This window comes from Trematomus bernacchii, unplaced genomic scaffold (genome assembly GCF_902827165.1).
Source record: "Trematomus bernacchii unplaced genomic scaffold, fTreBer1.1, whole genome shotgun sequence".
NCBI classification, from domain to species: domain Eukaryota; kingdom Metazoa; phylum Chordata; class Actinopteri; order Perciformes; family Nototheniidae; genus Trematomus; species Trematomus bernacchii.
Window position 1 is genome coordinate 6,258,199 of NW_022987616.1, and position 21,694 is coordinate 6,279,892.

At 40.5% G+C, this 21,694-nt stretch overlaps 1 protein-coding gene across 1 annotated transcript in view; it reads right to left on the minus strand.

Annotated features, from left to right (window-relative positions):
- Positions 1 to 21,694, minus strand: part of sema5a (sema domain, seven thrombospondin repeats (type 1 and type 1-like), transmembrane domain (TM) and short cytoplasmic domain, (semaphorin) 5A) — a 151,765-nt gene that overhangs the window by 67,235 nt on the left and 62,836 nt on the right. Inside the window, 4 exon segments of the mRNA XM_034132482.1 lie at positions 4,083 to 4,221; positions 6,681 to 6,966; positions 9,884 to 10,097; positions 17,699 to 17,797. Of these exon segments, the coding sequence (XP_033988373.1) occupies positions 4,083 to 4,221; positions 6,681 to 6,966; positions 9,884 to 10,097; positions 17,699 to 17,797 (738 nt within the window).

Sequence of the window (21,694 nt, forward strand, 5' to 3'; positions counted from 1 at the left end):
GAGCTCCAACCAGCATTATAAAGAATATTAAACAGAGAAAGGCTGCATTATGAAGATGTAGCACTAATTGCGTACTAAAACAGAAAGTGCTGGAAAGGAATATTCCCTTTATGTGTCTGTAGCATGCGGTCCAGGGACAATCTGTTACAATTTGTACTGAAAGGTTTGTGTGTTTTATATATCTCTCACTTCTTCAAACCCTTTAAAAAGCATGGCATTAGCTGAGAAATATGTCAAATCGTGACATTTGTCGTACTTTCTAGGGTGGGAAGCAGAATGTGACTAAGTGCAGCAGACAACTGTTACCATTTGTACTGAAAAATAAGCTTTGTGTGTTTCATATATCCTTCACTTCTTCAAACCCTTTAAAAAGCATTGCATTACCTTAGAAATATGTCAAATTGTGAAATGTTTCATGCCTTTTAGCGTGGGAATGCAGAGCCTATTTTCCACCAAGCAGAATGTGACTAAGTGTACCACAAAGCCAGCCAGCTGAGGCAGAGCTGGATGACTACAGCTAACCATGTGTGTCCTTCTCAGTGAACGAGGCCCCGTCCACAAAGAACAGTCTCCAAGACACGGAGCAGAGAAAACTAAAATAAGCCGTGCACGACAATTACACTAACCCAAACGACTGGCACTGTTTTTGTTTTGAACTGTTTTGCTCCGGGCAAGCGCAGACTCGTCGCACTAAGCTGAGACTGGACCTTGGTTGCAGATTAGTTCCTGCTGACTAGCTGCAGAAGAAACGGACACTTTAAACAGATCAATCCCTCGCCTTTCCCTGGGCTGACAGAAGAGAATCATGGTGGACTTCCCTGAGATGGGCAACGGATCAGCGCCCTCGGCCACATCAGGAGATGGGAAATGAAAGCCCTGAAGGACAGGGGAAGGCAACACTCCTTAAATGTGCCTCTTGCTTATGGGATAAATGTAGCGGGTGTGTGTGTGGTGAGGGTTTTATAATAACATATGTCTAAGGTTTCCTTTCGTGGTTTGGCCTTGGATTGCGTGCATGTGTGTGTCCAAGTGTGAGCCTGATTGTATTTCTGTCACACGGAGACCAAAGCTATGCTCTGATCAGCGAGGGTTTATGAAATGTGTGAATGGACAGAGAGACGGATGTGGTGATTTCCTCAGAACAGTCAAGGTGAGGGACAGAACCTCCATTTGAGTTGAGGGCCTATCTAACCTCCCGCTCATCATCAGCACCGTGCGCCAGGATGATAAGTGCCCTCAGAGAAATATGTATTACACATGTTTTTTGCCAAATGGGCTTTTGTTTAAAATGCTTTCAGGTGACTTCAAATGTCAGCATCAGGTAACATTTTATCAGTGTTGGCACCAAATTATCATACATAACATTGAAAGGAAAGCACAAAGTACTCTTGATTGTTGTATCTGAAATATATCAACTTTCCAGCAGCATTTGGCTTGGACTCTAACTAAAACGTACTATATGCAACAATGTGCAAGTATTAATGGCTCTGCATTGGCAATATTTCAATAGACTGTAACTATTAAAACATTGCAAATATTTGATGGATTGTAAAATAACATGATTTAGGGTTGGCGAGCTGGCATTCACTTTTAAGCTTTGGCTTGGCGTTAGTTGTACCGTAACGTAAGCTGATAAACTAATTTGCAAAGGCATGTTCATTAGTATAATGCAACCCATCATTTCAGGTACTATACATTTGCATTTATAGCTTTGTCTTGTCAATATTCAATGGATTATAATGTACACAATTGCCAGCTATAGCTATGCTGATCAATGTCACTTAAAGGCCATTAGTGTCATTAATAACAAGGCTTTTCTAAAAAGTTCATGACATATTGTTTCTGTATGGACATCTACAATGAATGCATTTGTAAACTAGCAATTACAGTGTGACAGCAATCCCGTACAACACAGAGACGGTATCAGCTCCTTAAACTCAACGCACACGACTCACAGCCAGTATCAATCCCCGAGGTTCAAATACAGGGGCGTTTTTTCTCTGCAGACAGAATGGGAATGAAGTGCTCAATCAATGAGCAGTGTGTGCGTTGAGCGATGACTTCACGGTGATAATTATCCCTATTTGACAGCAATCAACAACCCTATTTTTGAGGGCGTATTTGTGTACAGGGGATATGTATGTGGCTTTTATAGGTGTGATAGTCTCCCTCAGTTGTGTGTGTGTGAACAAAGGGGCGGTAAAAAAAAGAACGAGGCAGGCCATAAATCCTGTGCTCGTAAATCTAATCCTCCAACATTGACAAATGCTTGATGAAGATGTCACTGAAACCTAGATAAAGTGTGTATCGGTCCACTGGTGAGGGGCAGGTAGTGTGCCGGAGCGTAAGAGAGAGATGAGGATGGAGGGGAGAACTGATCCTGGTTTATCCTTGAGGAACACAGCCTCATAAAAGCTTATGGTATATAGAAACTGCTCTTTGATGCACCTACAGTATGCTAAGCAGAATAAATATGTGGTCAGATAGAAGGAATGGGTTTTCTTGAAGGTAGGGGGATTTCAGACACGTAGATATGAGCGCCTTAAGTCATAGATCCATGCTTTTTCTTGTCACAGCTAGCACTTTTTCAGCATCCCCTTTCTTCTGCATGTCGTTACAGATAATGTGTGTGTGACTTCTCGATAGCATTTTCCGCGGGCTGCTGGGTTGACAGAAACATGATAGAGGGCCCGTGATGGGACAACATGTGTGGAAGTGAGGAGTGTGTCACAGATTGGCAGCGAGACCTCAGAGGGAATTCAATCCCTCACGGAGAGCGCGTGGATTAGCTCCCTCGCATCTGCTAAGCGCGCTAGACACCCGGAGAGCCTCTCGGGCTAATAAAACATTCCTCTGTGTCTCAGTGCAGAGCAGTGACTAAAATCTGAATGAAGTGACCTGGCACTTGCTCTCGGTTTTAAGACTGAGGGCATAAACATAATCATAAAGTGGCCACTTGTGCGAAACATGGACAGTTTATTAGAAAGGGGACCCGAGTTCAGATAACGAGGCTATGAAACACCTTAAAGGAACGATTGTGCCACGGTAAAAAAGAAACGGGATTTGATAACGAGCGGTGGTAAATGTGTTCAGAGAGAGCGGTGATTGAAGGAGAGGAAATGATGGGATACACATACACCACATGCATTCTTGTCTTAAGGCGTGCATCCAGCTGGAGATGGTGGAGACATTTCCCGATCACTTTTTCAAATGTCCCAATTTTGTCTCCATTATTGGTTCAAAGCAGACTTTGTTAACAGTTTAAAAGATAGCTGGCACTAAGAACTGCTAATTAACACATTAAAAGAAAGGTTTTTTTGCATGATAAGGAAACATAACATTGAATGTAACATATATAGGATAAATGAATGTGCATTTCCATAAGCTAAAAGGAAAATCCACCCATGCTTTTTAATTATAAAATGCCCATAAATCATGGCATGCACCGATCAATAACTTGAAAACATTTCTTGGCATAGTTTCTTTTGTTCTTATCTTGTAATGATCTGCTCTGACCTCAAACTCATCCGCCCATTACATTGCCTAAAAGAGTATATGTGGAAGAACATTTAAAGATCTTCTCTCCTCTTATGTCCGCACAACTTCTCAAAACCACACCATTTGTTTTTTGTCTTATCTTTAGGAGCTGCAAACGCTGCGCCATCCAAAAAAGCATGCATAAAAAAAGTATTAAAAATACAACAAATAGTTATATATATATAGCTTAGTGTGGTGGGTTTAGATCCCCTCAAGCATGAACAAAAGATCATTAAGAATCTGAACTTCATAAACGTATTTTTGTGCAGGTTTAGCCGGTTGCAAACGCGTGCAATCCTTTTGTAAAATGGACCCTCTTCATACGATACGATACGATAATCGATACGATCAAGTGTGAAATGTGACTTGCATCACAGCAGCTCCATGTGTACATCAACATAGACAAATACACAATACATGAAAAACAAACAACACCATTTAACTAACAGCAGGATCACTGAGAGACAGCCTGCTCAAAGAGCCTTCAGCGTGCATTTGATCTGGGATTCAGCTCGTTTCAGTGTTTCTGGTGTGATTTTGGTTACCTGAAAGTTCGGGGTTGGGGTTTGGGGTAACGGCAGCCACGCTGAGCGGGAGTTCTCCTGGTACTTGAAGGGCCCGTTGAAAACCTGCGATATGGCGCTGAGATTGAAGGCACACACCGCAGACGCAGCAATGCTGTTTCTGAATACAGGGGAACAAAAAAGGGAGGATGATGGATGAAGGAGGGAAGTATTGGATGAAAATAATTTCGGAAATGACACCGAAGCAGTAGTAAATAACTCTCAGATTGTGTTGGTATTTGTAAATCTGACCTCTGTGTGTTTGTTTTATTCCCACCCAACAATACAAATCAAACGGCGGACCGACAGACGTAAGTGATCGTTATTATTGGATGATAAATCTAGCCACAGGACACAATTAAGCTGCCCGGGCCCGTCTGATTAACTGGTAGATCTCAGGCCTGAAATACAAGCTTTGACTTTTTAAGATGTCAGTTTCAACAAGTCCTCCGTCCGAAGAGAAAGTAAAAAATGAGAGTATTAACTCTCAACTTAAACTGGGTGCGCTGAATTATAATCCACTGCGGGCTGTTCATTAAACTCTGTGGCCTGCAGGGGAATGTTTCCAATACCCTTCAAAGGACTTTTTGGGAAGGCAATGACCATAAAGAAATAGATTACTCAGCTTTTAATAATAGTGTAGGAATGAGAAAGTAAAAAAAAAAGGGTGTTTGTGACAATAGAAATATTGCTTTTCATTCCATGGATGCATCCCATCTCTTTCCCCCTATGTGTCAACATCAATAAGTGATGATATGTTTCTTTCATGGATTCAAATGTCACGTTTGAATGTTTATTTTCTACTGGAAATTCAAATGTAGATGCACTTTATCATGTAACAATCGCTGTCATATATCACTCAACTTCATATGCTCAGCGTGGAGCGAGCTACAAAGGTCACATGTCTAGTTAATGCAGTCCCAAGTGCGTTTTGTTTACTCAGCTGACAACGTGTGCCAACAACACGGTGAATTATACATGAAGCTATTCTGCGGGTGCAATTAAAATCAACAAAGAAGTTTTCATCTGATTCCTCTCTGATGCTTCATTCAGACAAAGAGAGACACTGACTGGGGTGTTATTTGGAAAATAACTTTTGAAAACTTGAATCTGAAGACTCGATAATTGACTTCATTCTAATTCTTTACAAAGGCAGCATTCATTTCAAAGAGGTGTGTGTGCAAATAACAGAACAGAACAGAATAAGGACTTTGTAGATGGAGATGTTAGAGGATTGAACAAAATGAGTTTTATTGCTTCAAACGACTATATTTACCATCAACGCTGATTAGACAACACAAATGTGGTGACTTATCACACATTTTGTTCAGTGGACTCCAACAGTGAATTGTGTTGGTCATTGTTTTTCTTTGCTTTGCATTTGTTGGGTAAATATGTCAAATCTTCAATACGCTAAAATGTCCCTAAAGCGCCCGTCACACTGTCCCGAAATTGTCAACCAGATGGACACACGATAAATGTTCAAATTCGGCTCTGATCGTAACAACATCGGGCCCATTCGTGAGGGCATCTCAAGCCAATCGTATGACCGCCGGTGGAGTTTTCTCAGGCTCCGGCAGCAACTTCGCGAGCGGTGGCAAAATCTTTGGCATGCCAAAAAATTGCCGAAGGACCTTGCGAAGGTTCATTTCCGTGTTGAAATTCGTGTGTCCCATTTTGCCCTTCGTAAGGCACCCGTGAGGGCATCTCGTCAAATCGTGTCATCTTCGTCTGATCATCGGTTCCATCGGGGCGGAAAATGCCCGAATTTGAACATTTCCTTTATCGTGTGGTCCATCTGGTTGTTTTATAGTGCACAACAAAATCATGTAAACATATTATGTAAACAACCCAATTTGTGTTCTGTGAAACTGAAAACATTGTTTTTGTTACTTTCGTTGCAGTTGTAGGTCTTAAGTGTAATTTAGGTTAACTTCCTGGTTTATTTAGATGCTTTATTTTGAAGGCGAGTTGACAGGAAGTTGTTGTTGCTATGGAAACAACATGACGGAGAAAACTTAATATCTTCTACATATAAGACGGAGAAAGTAAAGAAGAAGTCTGAAAAATATCAGTACAGTATCATAGTACTTTAACATAATTGTTTTTGTTGCAGTCTTAAATGTAATGTAAAAGTTGCCTTCGTGTGCAAATTCACAATTCCATATTCGTGTGTCCATGTGGTGTCAATTTCGGGACAGTGTGACAGGGCTTTCGCAAGTTTAATTTACTCTGAAATGCATTTTATTTATTCCATCCCTTTCCTCTTTGCATATATCTATGTTTATAATATCATTACTATTTGAAAAAAATAGTTTAGAGTGATATAATTAATGTTTGGGATCATTAAGCAGATTAGTTTCAGGGTATGTAGTTAGTGTTAGGTGTTTCTCTGCTTGTAAATGTTTCTGTTTAATACACAAACTCTCCAATTCTGTAAGTAAAAGAAGTTATGAATGCTACCTGTTTATTGTCTAGCCCCTATTTCCAGAAAGCTTTTCAGTGTGTCACAATGCACTTATCCTCATCCTGTCTAATGATTGCACTTTAAATGGAAGTGATTGAGCGTTTGTAACTCACACGTTGGTGGTGAAGATGCCGTACAGCAGCTCGAGCTCCGGCAGGTAAAAGGTTCCCTGCAGCTCGTTGTAGTTGAAGGGGATTTCTCCGGGTCGAGAGCAGTTCAGTCGAGCCTTCATGAAGGTCGTCCACGTGTCCTCCAGCAGGAAGCGTCCGCCAATATCGTTCTTACAAACTCTTCCAGCGCGGGAAAACACCGTCCGGCCGCAGTCGTGCTCCACCGCGTTCTCACGGAAGAAGAAGTATGTGAAGTTGCCGATATCGTAGGAGGACACGAAGTTGGGTTCTGCGGCGGGAGAAAACATCAAATCAAAGTTTAAATGTAAGATTATAATTGTTTTTTAACAAAATCACACACATATTACAATATAACTAAATATATTGTATTAGTTAACATGGTTCCTTCTTGAATTCGGCATACATGTGAGCCTCTAAATAATCATTAAAATGCCTTTTTTTGTTTCACTTAGGGGCCGTCAATATATTATAGCTTTGATTACACAGATCCAATGTTATTTTTAAAGCTTCCTTGCTTCTAATTATGCTTAAAAAATAAAATCAATATATCTTATGTGGCATTATTACTGTTTAAAAAGATAAATACAATTACAGGAACATTATGAAAAGAAACGACAGAGTGTAATATACAAACAAATACATTAAAAATACAATACAACAATAACATAAAACACCATACGATGTAGGTCTCATGAGGACAAACATAGGACATAATAAAACGAGATATAAAAACTGAGGAGAGGTCACGAAAAATGAAGAGTAGAGACAGGAAGAAGAAACATTATTTAATGCTCAGAGGGAGTGCAATGACTGATTGACTCGCAGTTGTGTGTGTGTGTGTGTGTGTGGTGTGTGTGTGTGTGTGTGTGTGTGTGTGTGTGTGTGAGAGGGCCCCACACCCACAGCAGGTGATCAGGATTAATAACCACAGGGCCATGTTATTAATGACATTGTGCCGTAATAAGAAAACTCATTGCTCACTCCCCAATCCTAAAGGTTAGGAGGAGAAATGACCCAAACAGCTGTAGCATAATAGCTCTGAAACACGCCAGCTCCACCACATCGTCTCCATCTTTATGGATGACATTATTGGATGTAAACCGCACACTTTATTCTCTCTGACAGTGATTTAATTCTCCTTTAAATTAAAGTGTCCCCCCCCCCCGCCCTCCCCTCCTCATTTCTGCCTCTGCAACCTTCGGAGGGCAGTGCATGGGGGAGACAGAAGGGAGAAAATCAATTCGCCATACACAATTAGTTATTAAAACCTTTTCCAGAAGGTTGCTGAGATGCGATGCATGTGTGGCTTTTAATTTAGTTTTTCAATTAGTTTAAATGTGAATCAGATAAAAAAGTCACTTGCTGACAACACACTGATTGAACCGCTGGACAGCCTGAAGTTCTCCATTCTGAGCTTTTCAGCGAGAGGAGACAATTGATTCTGACGATTTCTACAATTCACGCTCCTCAAAGAAAAGGCTGGGTTAAATATAAAGATTTGCTAGTTGCTTAGAAACGTCAGAAATAGTTGTACTGATAAGACGCTACAGAAGAAAAGTGTAGAGAAAGGGTCTTCTCTTTCTCTCTGGAGAAATACTCCCGGGGTAGACAAACATCTGCCATGATTAAATATTGAGCAAAACTATGAATCACCAGAAGCTGCAAGTTCAAGAGCTGTGAAGGGTGAAATATAAATCTACTTTATTCTATTATTATGTACATTTTCATTAATCATATATATTTCTAGCCTGTGTTATCTTATGAACATATCTACTCTGTTGTAGGACATTATCATTAATACACCGTAATGTAAATGCATTATTGTATACTCAGCGGTGCAGGAGAACGACTATAAGTACACACATTGATGCCAACACTTTCACTTAGTAACATTTTGAATGACAGACTAGAGTTTTTCTGGGTTTGAGTTCTTCTTCCACTGCTGTTTGTAATGTAAGGTGTGTATCTAGATGCTACTGTGTGTTCATTGTGACACAAAGCACAAAGCAAATCTGATGAAGCAACATGCAAATCACAAAGTTTGCTCGATTGTTGTTTTTAAATGTAACTTGTTAATACAAAATACGTTTTTTTTAACGTGTGCTGGTATCAATGTATTCTTCAAAACACATAGTTTACTCTTTCTAGTTTTTGTAGTTATGTAGTGTCCTAGTAGTGTTTGCGCTGCTATTTTGATGTATTTTGGTTTACTGTGGGTTACCCTCATGGATGTATAATAAGAACTGATACAGCGTGGGAGGCGGGGTCTCGTTCTTTCCTATGAGAGCTGCTCATTGGCGCACGAGGACAAAATGGCCCAACTTTTGAGAGAGCGAAACGTCACAGATTACCCATCATGCCTAGCTGTCAGAGCAGAAGAACCCGTATGTGCGCTCATAGAGCATGCAACAGTTGAGTTGCCCCTTAAGCCCCGCCCCCGAGCTCCCACTCTCAGATGCGCGTTCATAATGCCGATGAAAATATCTCTCAGAATAACGTTATTAGCACATTTTACAACTTAAGGACCGAATGTTTTTAATAAGGGCTATACAAATGTTCATACTGGGTAGTTTATTTAGTTTAAACACAATTATCCAACGATTTACAGACCACTCTTTCCCAATGTAAGTCAATGGGAAAAAGTGTTTCCGGGCCCAGCGACCCATACGGAAGTGTAGTACCGCCGTTTGGCCACAACGAATATTTTCCTCAGAGTCCGGCGCACTTCCTGGGGGCTTGGTTACCCCGCACCCAGGAGAGAAGCACATATTCAGTTTTTTTAAATAACATGTCTATTTATATATCTGGCCTACTTGTGAGATGTCAGTTTTTCTGTACGTTTTTTACACACATTTACATAAAAAGACATCTCTTTTGTGTATCAGAATACCAGCGAACTCTATGATATTGATGAGAAATGCTCAGTGTACCCCGACTTCTTTTTAAATGTAATTTGGTAATAAAGCAGTTCTATCATGGTGCTGCTACTAGGAGAGAAGCACTGCTGCACCGGGGTATGCATACATGAACAAAGGACAAACCAGTCTGTTAAGTAACATTCATGAAGTAATACATACAATCATTACAATTTGATAGACAGTTACTAATAGATCAGTTCCATTAATAACAAGAGCAGACCAGCTGAAAGTCAGATGCTTAAACATACAAATTGGACAGTCCCTTACCATTGAGCCACTTGGAGTTGTACTGGGCGGTGCGTAGAGGAGGAAGACCCCCCAGGCTGCGGTAGATGGCAGGGTCTCGCCCGGAGAAGTCCATGGCGGTGGCGGCGTAGAGTTCCCCGCTGGAGGTGATGAGCGCGGTGGAGTTGTGCAGCGGGTTGTACGGACACCGAGCCATCCCGCTGATCTGATCGTGGATCTCCGTCAAATTTGTCAGCTGCAACACAGAGAAAAAGAGGGTGAGGAGAGGGGTAGAAAGTGCAATTTAGGGGGGAAATAGTGAATGTCCTCTTCCAATATCAGAGTACACATGATAACAAAGGTATCCCAACTGTAGCTGTGTACATGACAGGATGTATGATTACCTAGAAGAGCATCAGGACTGTTTGAGGCATATGATAGCGATGTGATTAACATGATGATTCAGCCTCTATGGAGATAGACATATGACAAGCATGATCATTTCTGACGTGGAGCTAATCTGAAGTAAACATTGAATACTGCTTTCTATTCCTCCATCTTGTGACTGTGTAACTCCCTCTCTTGGATATCAGCATGTGAAGGACACTGTTCAGGAGCTAGTTGATGCTCTGGATGTGATGACTCCTTCCATTCTGGAGAGGATCAGGAATACATGAATCCTGAGATTGAAGCTCAAGCCGGTGAAGAGGGATATTTTTCTAACAAGGGGAAACTCACACATGCAGGTGATCATTTTGTTTCTTTCCGTTAACTGTCAAGTGGGAACTAACTATTTGTTTGTAAGTTTTTGTGTTTCTCTTATTTTCCTACGGTACTGTTATGATTGGCTGTGAATAAGAACATTTGAAGGACAGACTTTTTGGAGAAAGGGGCAGGTAATATAAGCTTATGTTCTTCTCCCTGCTCCTTTTCGGGTACGGTTTTGTAAATAATTGTTATACATTAAAGGGGACCTATCATGCAAAATGCACTTGTGTACGTCTTTTCTACATGAATATGTGTCCCCGGTGTTCCAGGGAACTCACCAAGTGTCAGAAAACACAACCCTCTCTATTTTCCTCCATACCCAAATCTCTAAAAAAGGGGCTGCAACGGATCTGATAAAAACTGATCCAGATTTGAACACTGTCCTGACGTCAGGACGGTGGCGCTACGGCTATTGGGCCAACTCCACCAATCAGGAGGAGACAGCCACGGCCATTGCCGTTCGAAAGCGCTGGAGACGCTGTAGTACATATGCCAGGCCTGTAGGTGGTGCTGTTCTCACAGAATCAGCCCTTGCAAAAACAGAGCTAACATTTTTCAAATTGAGCGAAATGAGGCATGGCTAAAATGCATGATCTGTTTGGTATTTTGAAAAAAAAAAGTATAAATATGCCTTATATAGGTATGGTCCTACACTATATTATTCAAATATAGCATGATAGGTCCACTTTAAGTTGTGCATACCATGAACGGAACAAATAAAAATGAAATTAGGTGATATTCGCGCTGAATGTTTACCCGAGTTTAACTCCAGGTAATCTAAAGACAGACAGGAAGGAGGAATAACAGAAACTGACAGGTATTGCCAAAACACAACATGGAGAAAATGAGTTTCCCCTTGAGTTAAGAAAGATGCATTTCTCCTCATTGTAAAAACACCTGCATATGAATATAGGACAGCGTTTCAAAGGGCAACATTAAAATGCAAACCGGAGAGGTCTGGTAATGTTTTGTTTGTTTCTGCCAATATGCAAATGACGCAGACAGACAAAAAAAAACACCCAATCTCATTATGTTTTGTTTGGTTTACATCTACTGAGAAACACACACTGCGATATATATACGAGCAAAACCTTCAGGAGCACAGAACATAATCAGAGAACGCATTTTGAATCATTAGCAAGATAAAAACACAAACAGCCTGTCAGCGAAGCAATAACTAAAACTGGATTATTAAATGGAGTTCCTCTTGAAGAGTTTTTAGTGGCTGTTGTCTCTGCAGGACATCCAGCTGTTTGTCTGCTTATAACATTATTCAACCACATCTTTGAGAAGCTGCTCGGGGTCAAAAAAAGACTTGATGTGAGACGCAGTCGTCCCTCGGATTCTGCCTTTGATATTCTGCCAAAGAAACTCCCTGCTTTTAAAAATACTTTACAGCACGACCCCGGCTTACTGCACTTTTTCCTCGATTAAAAAAAAAGGACAGGTCATAGCTCAGTGACTCAGCCTTGAAGACCCAAAAAGGAAGCAATGCTTTTCTTAAATCCAAGATGTAATTATATTTTATGGTGCAAAAGTAAACATAGCATGGAGGATTAGCTCATGGTCTGTGCTTCCCATACGAGCTTCAATTCTGACGGAAAGTAAAAAAAAGATTGCACCAAAAGTCCACAAATGATAATTAAAGTGATGTCATTTGCAATTAGTTTTCTGTCAAATCAATCACAGCTCCACAGAGGACTCCCAGTGACAGCACAGATTCAATCCTTCCTCCACACATTTTGAATAATCTGTAGGCAACTCTTCCTCTCAGGGGGCGAGACTCGTCTTCGGCCAATTTCCTGGAGACGGTCGATTTGGCTCAAAGGTCCTGTTAACTCCCGACCAAAAAGCACAACAGAGCAGCCCTGTGTCTCCACCGGACCGAGATGAAAGCCCTGTATTGACGGGGCTCATTCTGCGGGGCGTTTTTGGGTCAATTGGGAGTATTTAGATAACCAGGAGGAGGAGGAGGAGGGATAGATAAGACGGACTGCAGTGCATCCGTTGCATTTTGAGGAAGAGGAGTGAAAGTCTTCTCTATGGTGCAGCTGTGCGGGTGAAGTGACGTTGAATGCCTCTGATAGAGACTTTTACAAAGAGACAGCGCTCACAGTAGGGTGCTGTGTCTGCTGCTACTGAGACGCTATTAAGGCTGCATTTTAAATTAAAATAATGACAGGAAATCTAGCCATAAGCTTTATTCAAAAGACAGGATTTTCATTGATATTCCCCTGTGGATTCAAACGACACATCCTCGTAGCTTTGTGTCACGTAAACGAAACAGAAGGGGTAACTTTAGTCTTGAACATACTTAGTAATAAGTTTAGGCATAATGTTTACACATCACACGTGTTCTTCAGAATCAGTGCCTCCAGTCGATTAGCTCAGCTTAGCATACAGACTGCAAACAAAGGGGAAATGTCTCAGCAGCAAATGTGAATTACCCAAAACTTTAAACTATGTTGAACAGCTATCGTTATTTATTTTTATTCCAAATGATGGTGCTTATTGTAAAAGCATATCCAGTCAAAGTTGAGTTATACAGAAATCCAAACCAATTCTGATAATCAATGATAATTATGAAATTCTGTTGGCCATTTTCTTAAATACATTTGTTTAAGATGCAACGAAAAAACAAATGTGATTGTATATAAGTCATTACAGGAGTAAGGTTACTTTACAGTTGCTCATTTACAGAAATTATAGAAAAATGTAAAAGATTATTGTATGACATTACTATCAAGCCATGTGTGCATTATTCTACATCATATAACAACAATCAATATATAGAAAGAATACAATAATTACAATGAATGCTACAAAATGGGATCTTATGACTAAGAGTTTAAAATGGAGGAATATTATTGTGATCTTTTATTTAAAGACGTCCTCCCTGCAGTATTCTCATTATCCTCATCGTCACCATCAGTGGCAGCTCGGCTGAAAGTCAGATGAATTAACATGTGTTTAATGTATAACCTCGGAGGACTTATTAAACTTAAATGAGTACTCTGCGGCTCCTCGGTTCATCCATCACCAACCATCGTAAATCTGTCTGAGCGTTAGTCCTGAGCCCCGATCAGTGTTTCATATCAACGGACATTCAGTGGGTAAATATGACAGCGGCTGATGAAATACTGCGATAATAATGTCATGGCATTTCAACTATATGTATTTTCACAGCAGTAAACAGCCATTATGAGCCTGTGACCTTTGGGCGTAGTGCTGTTGGACCAAAACAAATGTCAAGGTAGTAAACTGCGGCTGCCTCCAGATCCCACCGAAGGAGCTGTTTGATAAGGTAAGCAATAATCTGACATTTTAAATGTTGCTCCATACTTACCGTCAGTAGGCACTTGTTATTACCAAGAGAAACATGGGTTTTAGCTCAAAACACTGTTGTTAACCCTTAGATGCCCTTAGAGTGGCTGGACTCTACACTCTTCCATAAGTGGGTCAAAAAGGACCCGTATTACAATAATATGTGTTTTTATGCCATTTTTGTCATTTTGGTTAAGAAAAAATCACTTGTATAATATTTAGTATTATATTTTGGTTTTGGCTATTTATCATTTTAGACATTTTTTTTACATTTTGAAAAAAAACGTTTTGAACAGATTGATGCAAAGATCTCCCCTATTCTGAGACCCTCACAGTATTCCAGTCCCTTTTCAAAACTCATCTCTTCTCCTCTTATCTACTCATAGCCCCCCCCCCCCCATCAATCCATGCCGGTTGATCAAGTTTGATAGTCCTATACCCCCCCACCCTAACCTTCCCTTATATTGTAAAGCGATGTTGAGTCCTTGAAAAGCCCTATACAAATATAATGTATTATTATTATTATACTGACAGGTATCAGATCTTTCTGTGTAAAATAATCTTCCTGAGAGGTGTCACTTGTGATGTCGTCTGTGTGTTCTACAGTGAATGTATTCCTGACAGCAACAGGTGATAAGAATCAAAGGTTCCCATAGGATCCCATAGGAAATGCATGCGGGTCATTTTTGACCCACTTATGGAAGCTTGGGGTAGAAATACAAAAACTACAATTTCTTAAAATGTAAATTTAAAATGTGAATGGCATGATATCCAAAACATGTTTTTTGAGGAATAGCTGGAATATGAAATGATTAAAAAAATGTAATTACAAAGATACTTCAAGAAAACCACCTCACCGGGTCAAAAAAGACCCACTTATGCATCTAAGGGTTAAAAGAAGAGCAGCAGGTTACAAAGTGCATAAAGAAACTTGTGTGGCCTTCACTGACTTACTTATCTTTGCTTTTTAATGACTGTTTTTAAATGCCATTTTCTTAACGTCTTTCATTTTGGTAAAGCACTTTGAATTGCCCTGTGTTGAAAGGTGCTATATAAATAAACCTGCCTTGCCTTACGGGAACATAAACTGCTTTTACTGTTGTTATAAAATAACCATAAGATAAGATATACTTCATTAATCCCAAATTGAGAATTGTTTTTGTTGCAGCAGCATGTAAAACTGAGTATTGCTCATAGTAGAAGTAGAAGATAAAACATATTGATTATCTGAACACTATTGAAAAGCTAAATTACAGCTAACACAATATCAATTGGATATTATTTACATTTAGTGTGCAAGAATGGCAAATTAAATTAGATTTGAGAAGGGTTATTGCACAGTATACACTTTTTTACATTTATTACACCACCTGTATTAACGCTACTTAATATGCATTGTTGTTGTGTTTTTATTGCATAACATGTTTCTTATTGCACTATATATATATATTTTTTTACTAGCTTGCAACTTATGCTCACTCCTTTGTTGTGCACTGGGACCCTGATGCAATGCTTTTTATTGCACTGTATGTACTGTATATGTATGACAATAAAATCTCTCTTATCCTATATCTTAAAACACGGGATTTAGAGGACTTTGTGGACACGTAAAAGAGATTTGAATACAAAAGATGAAAGGCAATGACTTCATATAAAGAAACATGTCTTTTACTGCTGGTTATATCCAGTCTATTATTGCATTATTGTGCTATATGTTTGTACCCTGTCTTGTATCTTGCTGCAGTCTTTGTTAATGATGTTGTTTTGCACCGAGGCCAGGAAAACAGTGTTATGACTCTCTATAGATGTATGGCAAATAAGTCTCTTTTAACTATTAATCCTAGAAAATGTGATTAAGAGGACTGTGTAGAAAGATTAAAGAGAGAAGAGTGAACACATCCCATTAGATGAAAATGTAGAAGAAGAATGATTTGATAAAAAGAATAACTTCAATCTCTCAGGAAGAAGGGCACAGATGGGACAAGGATAATTAGTCGTAGGTCATCGGCATATTATCGGGAGTAATGAGCTTAAGGCAATATTTTGATTAGGTTGTTTAACAAGTTTGAGGAAACACAACTTCTGGATGCTTAATAGGATTCATCTCATAACGAGTCTACATCCCTGAGTGCACAACACAGAAAGCATGGTGTGACACGGCTCCGTCACATCCTGATGAAACGTGTTGATCAACCTTGGCCTTTCCTGCTGACATTGTCACTTTGATCAATAACAATTCAATTCATATTTGTTAACAGGCTTACCCGGCATGAAATATCCCCGAGCTGAAGGATAATGACTTATTAAGGAGCGCTCCTGTGGTAATAGGTGTTACAGTAGTTTAAAGATTTTCAGTAAGCAATTTATAACCTTAATGTATTTACTATTTGACATGTTATTTATACACTTAAGACATAAAGCATCTCTGACTGTGTAAGGTACCGAAAAGTAAAACTATGCAATATATTACAAAACGTTTTTAACACCGTAATGTCTTGTCAACAACAGTGAATAATACCAATATACTAATAGTAATAATCTAATATTGCCACATATATAATAATATATGACATATGGATGACATTATCATGCAGAATAATTCACTTTTTATACTTTAGGTACATTTTCTTGACAATACTTCTTCACTTTTCAGAATGCAGGACTTTTACTTGAAATGAAGTATTTTGACATAAATGTACTTTTACTTAAAGGGGACCTATCATGCAAAATGCACTTTTTGATGTCTTGTATAAATATGTGTCCCCGGTGTGTCAGGGAACTCACGCAGCGTCAGAAAATAAATCCCTCTCTCTTTTCCTCCGTACCCAAATCTCTAAAAACGGGGCTACAACGGAGCTGATCCAGATTTGCGTCCGATATGACGTCATATCTGAAATGTGGACCCACGGCACTATCAGAAACGTTGCTATCAGAAAACAATGCCCGACTGTTTTGGACGTAATATGGTCGGTGTTTACATTAGCATCGCTAACTCTCAGAGCTAACCTGTACTGGAGAGCATGTGTGTGAAGAAGCAGGAAATAAAAAGGAACTCACCTTGTGGTATAACCGGCAAGAGAGAAAGCCTTTGAGCTCCATACTGTTTCAGAGAGAATCCTTGATAATCCATGATATGGCGTTTCATCACGGCAGCATTTAGTTTAGACAGTAGCTGCCGGGTCCCGCATGAGCTCAGCCCCCTCCTTTTTTATTTTTTATCAATTTCTTTTAAAGCTTTATACATAAAATCAGCTCTTTTGAAACAGGAAGTGAAATAGAGGGATATGAGGCATGGCTAGAATGGGTGATCTGTTTGGTATTTTGAGCAAAACACTTCATAGACATGTGTTTTATATATTTGTATATATCTGAGACCTATGCTATTGCCTAAAAATAGCATGATAGGTGACCTTTAAGTTAAGGATCTTAATACTTCTCCTACCACTTATCGTAATCCAGTAATTTAATATATATTATTCTGGAATGGACCGTTAAGCATAGTACTTTCACTTTTGATACTTTAAGTATAAATTGATGCTGGTACGCGTGTACTTCTACATAATTTTGAACGCAGGACTTTTACTTGTAACAGAGTACTTTTACCATTGAATATTGCAACCTTTACTTCTTCAGAAACCACAGTACTTCTTCCAAACCTGCTTATTTGTACCTTTTGTATATGTGAAAATGCATCCATGTGAAGCTGGTTAAATAAAAGTAGCATGGTAGAAAGAAGCAGAAGCAGCAGGTTAAAGATGTGGGTACCGTTCTGTTGGTGCAGATGGGGGTGAAGGCGTTGGTCCCGCAGGTGAACAGCCGGTTCCCGTTCACCAGCAGCACCCTGATGTAGTTCTGGCACTCCTCCTGTGGAAACACATCAGCACACAGTTAGCACACTAAACACTAAATTACACTTCACGAGACAAACACCTGCAGCCTCAGAAGGAAACTCTGAAACGTGGGCGAGCCGGACAGAGTGAAATCAAAGCCAATGTCCTCACAGCTCAGCCACATCACATCCTAATTCAACTGGGAGCAGGTCTGAAGAAGGCCTCAATGAAGGGAGATCAACGAAGCAGGCGTGGCATCGCTTCAGAAAACTGCCTTTGCTTTGTTGATTGGTCGGAAATGAGAGTCTCTCTTCATTAAAGCATGTTTGGTTTAAGCTTCTCTCGACATTAGTCCATTGAAACCACTCTTGTCTAAATGACTTATATCAATATTCCAATTACTTTAGACCAGGGGTCGGCAACCCCTGGCACGCGTGCGGCACCGTAACCAGTGGCACACTAGGAATAAGTGGAATAAGTGTACAAAATATTTATTTTATTTTCGGATCCTGAACGAGACCGCCGCCAGAGCGCGTCTCCCCGTTACCTGCAGAAGGAAGCCATGCACGCAACGCAGCCCCGCTCTCTTTAACTCCAGGCGACTTTCTGCCGCTTTCCTGGTGCAGGGCTGATCGTTTCACCACAGAGGAAAGCACTTCACAAATTGCATTACCCATAAGGAGCTGTAAAAATGCCGCAGTTTTTGCGTGGCGATCGATATCGGCCGATACTCACTCTGCCAATCGATCGGTGCTCTCTAAAAAGGCCGATCGCGAGACGTAACATACATGACACTTTTCTCTGTGTGCGGCAAAACAAGCTCGCCAAAATCGCTTCACCAGTCTGGCAGTATTTTAAGGTGTCCGAAAATGACAGTAAAATAGCGGTATGCAATGTGTGTGTGAAGCAGAAATCCTGCAGCTCCACCCGCTGTGACGGACCGGTGAGCGGAGCAAAACACACAAGAGTTAGACCTAACACACTTAGCTATTTTATCTACCTCTGGAACTAGTTATAAATATATTTATTCTTCACTGTCACTCATTACTGGATCAGTGAGCTGCATGAGATACTGACAGGCTGTCAGGAGAGAGAGAGGGGGAGAGAGGAAAAGAGAGCGCTTCCGCTCATTTCCCCCGTGTTATTATCCAAAGTTAATGTAAACTTGAATAATGTACTTCATTTGAATGTAACAATTATGTTGGTTGTTGTTTGTGGAAGCGCCAGTGAATGAGCCCCATTAACTGAGTTAAACATCACTTTTCACGAGTGTTTTCGTCGAGCTCTTCAACCCCCCCCCCCTTTGATAATTCACGATCGTCGGCACGCTGATAATTTTTTTTTTTAGAATGGCACTTCATATCAAAAAGGTTGCCGACCCCTGCTTTAGACTATTCTGCAATTTATTTTTATTTACTTTGTCATTGTGTTGCACTGTTGGAGGAGCCTGTGACCTAAGATTGTCATTGTCATAACTACACTGTAGCCATACACAAATGACAATAAAAGCCTTGAAACCTTGAGTCCTTGATTGGTCAGAAATGAGAGTCCCTCTTCATTAAAGCATGTTCAGTTATAAGCTTCTCTCCACATTACTACATGGTCTAAATTACGTTGAAGTACACTTTCTTTTGGGCTTGCTCCTCTGAGGTTTTGGCTTGAGCTTCGAGAAAAAACCTCTCAGCACTTAGTTAAAAGCGTGCGAGAATAAAGCGTGACGGATGATGGATTGCTCGAATGATTGACGGCCGCTAAACATTGTGAACTTTTGCCTTTCATGCAAGCTTACCGCTGATATCCATCAACGGAACAACAGCCGTCAGATTTCAAGTCAACTAGCGGTGTTTGTTTTGTGCTGGGATGAAGGTGATAAACTCATAGAGTCCCCCCCTCTGTCTGAAAGGAGCCCCGATTGGGTTGGGATCCCTTGTGGAAATTTAAAAACCTTGTAAATCTCAAAGTGTCCGAGCCACTTGAGGTGCCCGGGGTCACACCTCCTCCCCTTCCTCCCCCACTCCAGGGTCTGATTTAGGGCACTGTAGGAGAGATGGAGAGGAAGGAGGTTTTTATTTCCCCCTATCAAGATGAAGGTGACTCATAAAACAACTCGTTTGTGGTGCTGAGCACAGCCTAAGTGTGTGTGTATGCGTTTGTGTGTGTGTAAAACTCGCCCATATATCTGTGTGATTATACTGTGCAGGACTGAGAGGAGGGGAGGGGGTGCATAATTCAATTCTCCGCTGCAGTTTGTTTCCAAGGTAAATAAGGGAATATTTAATATTTGCACAGCCGAACAGTCTTGACTTGTTTACGAAAACTTCCTGACAAATGTTCCCCGTCTGCACTGTAATACCGAGGCTGCTCGCATTATAAAACAAAACAGAAACAGCAATCAAGTCCTGTCAAGTCAATTTAACTCTGCTTTCTTCTCCCGGTTGGGATAAATCAAATACACAAGAGAAGAGTGGATGCGTGCATTAGGGACGATAAAACAAAGAAAAGACAATCACTTGTAAATGTACTGAAAGCACAGGCACGGTATCTGTGTAATAGCTTAAGCGATGGTATATTGCAGCGCTGAGCGAGGTAATAAAACATCACAAAGCCCTGTCAACTGCACCGAATGAAGTCTTTTAATGCTATTCTGCGTGTGCATCACAGAGCTGATCCTCAGAAGAGAACAGGGAGGGAAACAATCTGCGAGACAGCAGCGACTCTCCAGGACTGACGGAGCTTCGGTCTGTAATTCACTGCATCTTTCTGTGAGGCAGGCCGGCCCCTGCATGGCCTATTATGGTCCCAGACCACCTTTCACAGGAGGATAAATATACAGCGGTGCACACACACACACACACACACACACACACACACACATCATTTCACGTCGTTTGATGAGAAGGATTAAACATAGTGTTGCATGCTTTAACATAAGAAGCCTAACATACTTTGAGAAATAACTTTTCTTACCTCTATTGCCTGGAACACACACACAACACACACACACACACACACACACACACACACACACACACACACACACACACACACACACACACACACACACACACACACACACACACACACACACACACACACACACACACACACACACACACACACACACACAGGCCAGTTCACCTACAAGTCAAGTTCATACTCGAACCCAGCTGTTTTCAGCGTATGCCAGCTAACCACATACAAAAACACACAATCCTGCACAAAAAATAAAAAACAATAGGAACTCCCTTTTTTGCGAGGCCTATAAATAGGAGTCAAGCTTTTCACTTCATAACAAGTGTCCTTGTTTAGGAGGATAATCCCACATATACATAAGGGATTCCCATATGTGAGCTATAGTAAAGAGCTCCATGCTGATTTCAGGCTTCAAAAAGTTTCATCAACACTTGGTTTTTTATTTCTCTGGGCTATTTGATGTGTTCTCTGGAGCTGATTCAACACTGCCTGTAAAATGAAGAGAGTGCTGAGATATCTGTCGTTAAAAATGAATTCTCTCTATAGCCTCTCTATTCACAGATGCTGCTGGGAAAGCCGGACATCTGTAGCCTTCAGTTCTTCTGTTAGACTGCGTTTGTTCATGTTTTATTTGTATAGATAACCAAACCCACAGGAAAACGTTGAACAGTCATTCCCTGTTTTGAAGGCTGCGGCTTTGCAGTTTAGAAAAGTATTCAGCAGTAATCAAGGTTTAATTTCTAGTTACCTTCACCAACTTCTGTTTGTTTGTCAGCCGGATTAAGGAAATAACAGCTGGCTTGATTTCTTTTAAAGGGGACCTATCATGCAAAATGCACTTTTGTACGTCTTTTCTACATGAATATGTGTCCCCGGTGTTCCAGGGAACTCACCAAGTGTCAGAAAACACAACCCTCTCTATTTTCCTCCATACCCAAATCTCTAAAAAAGGGGCTGC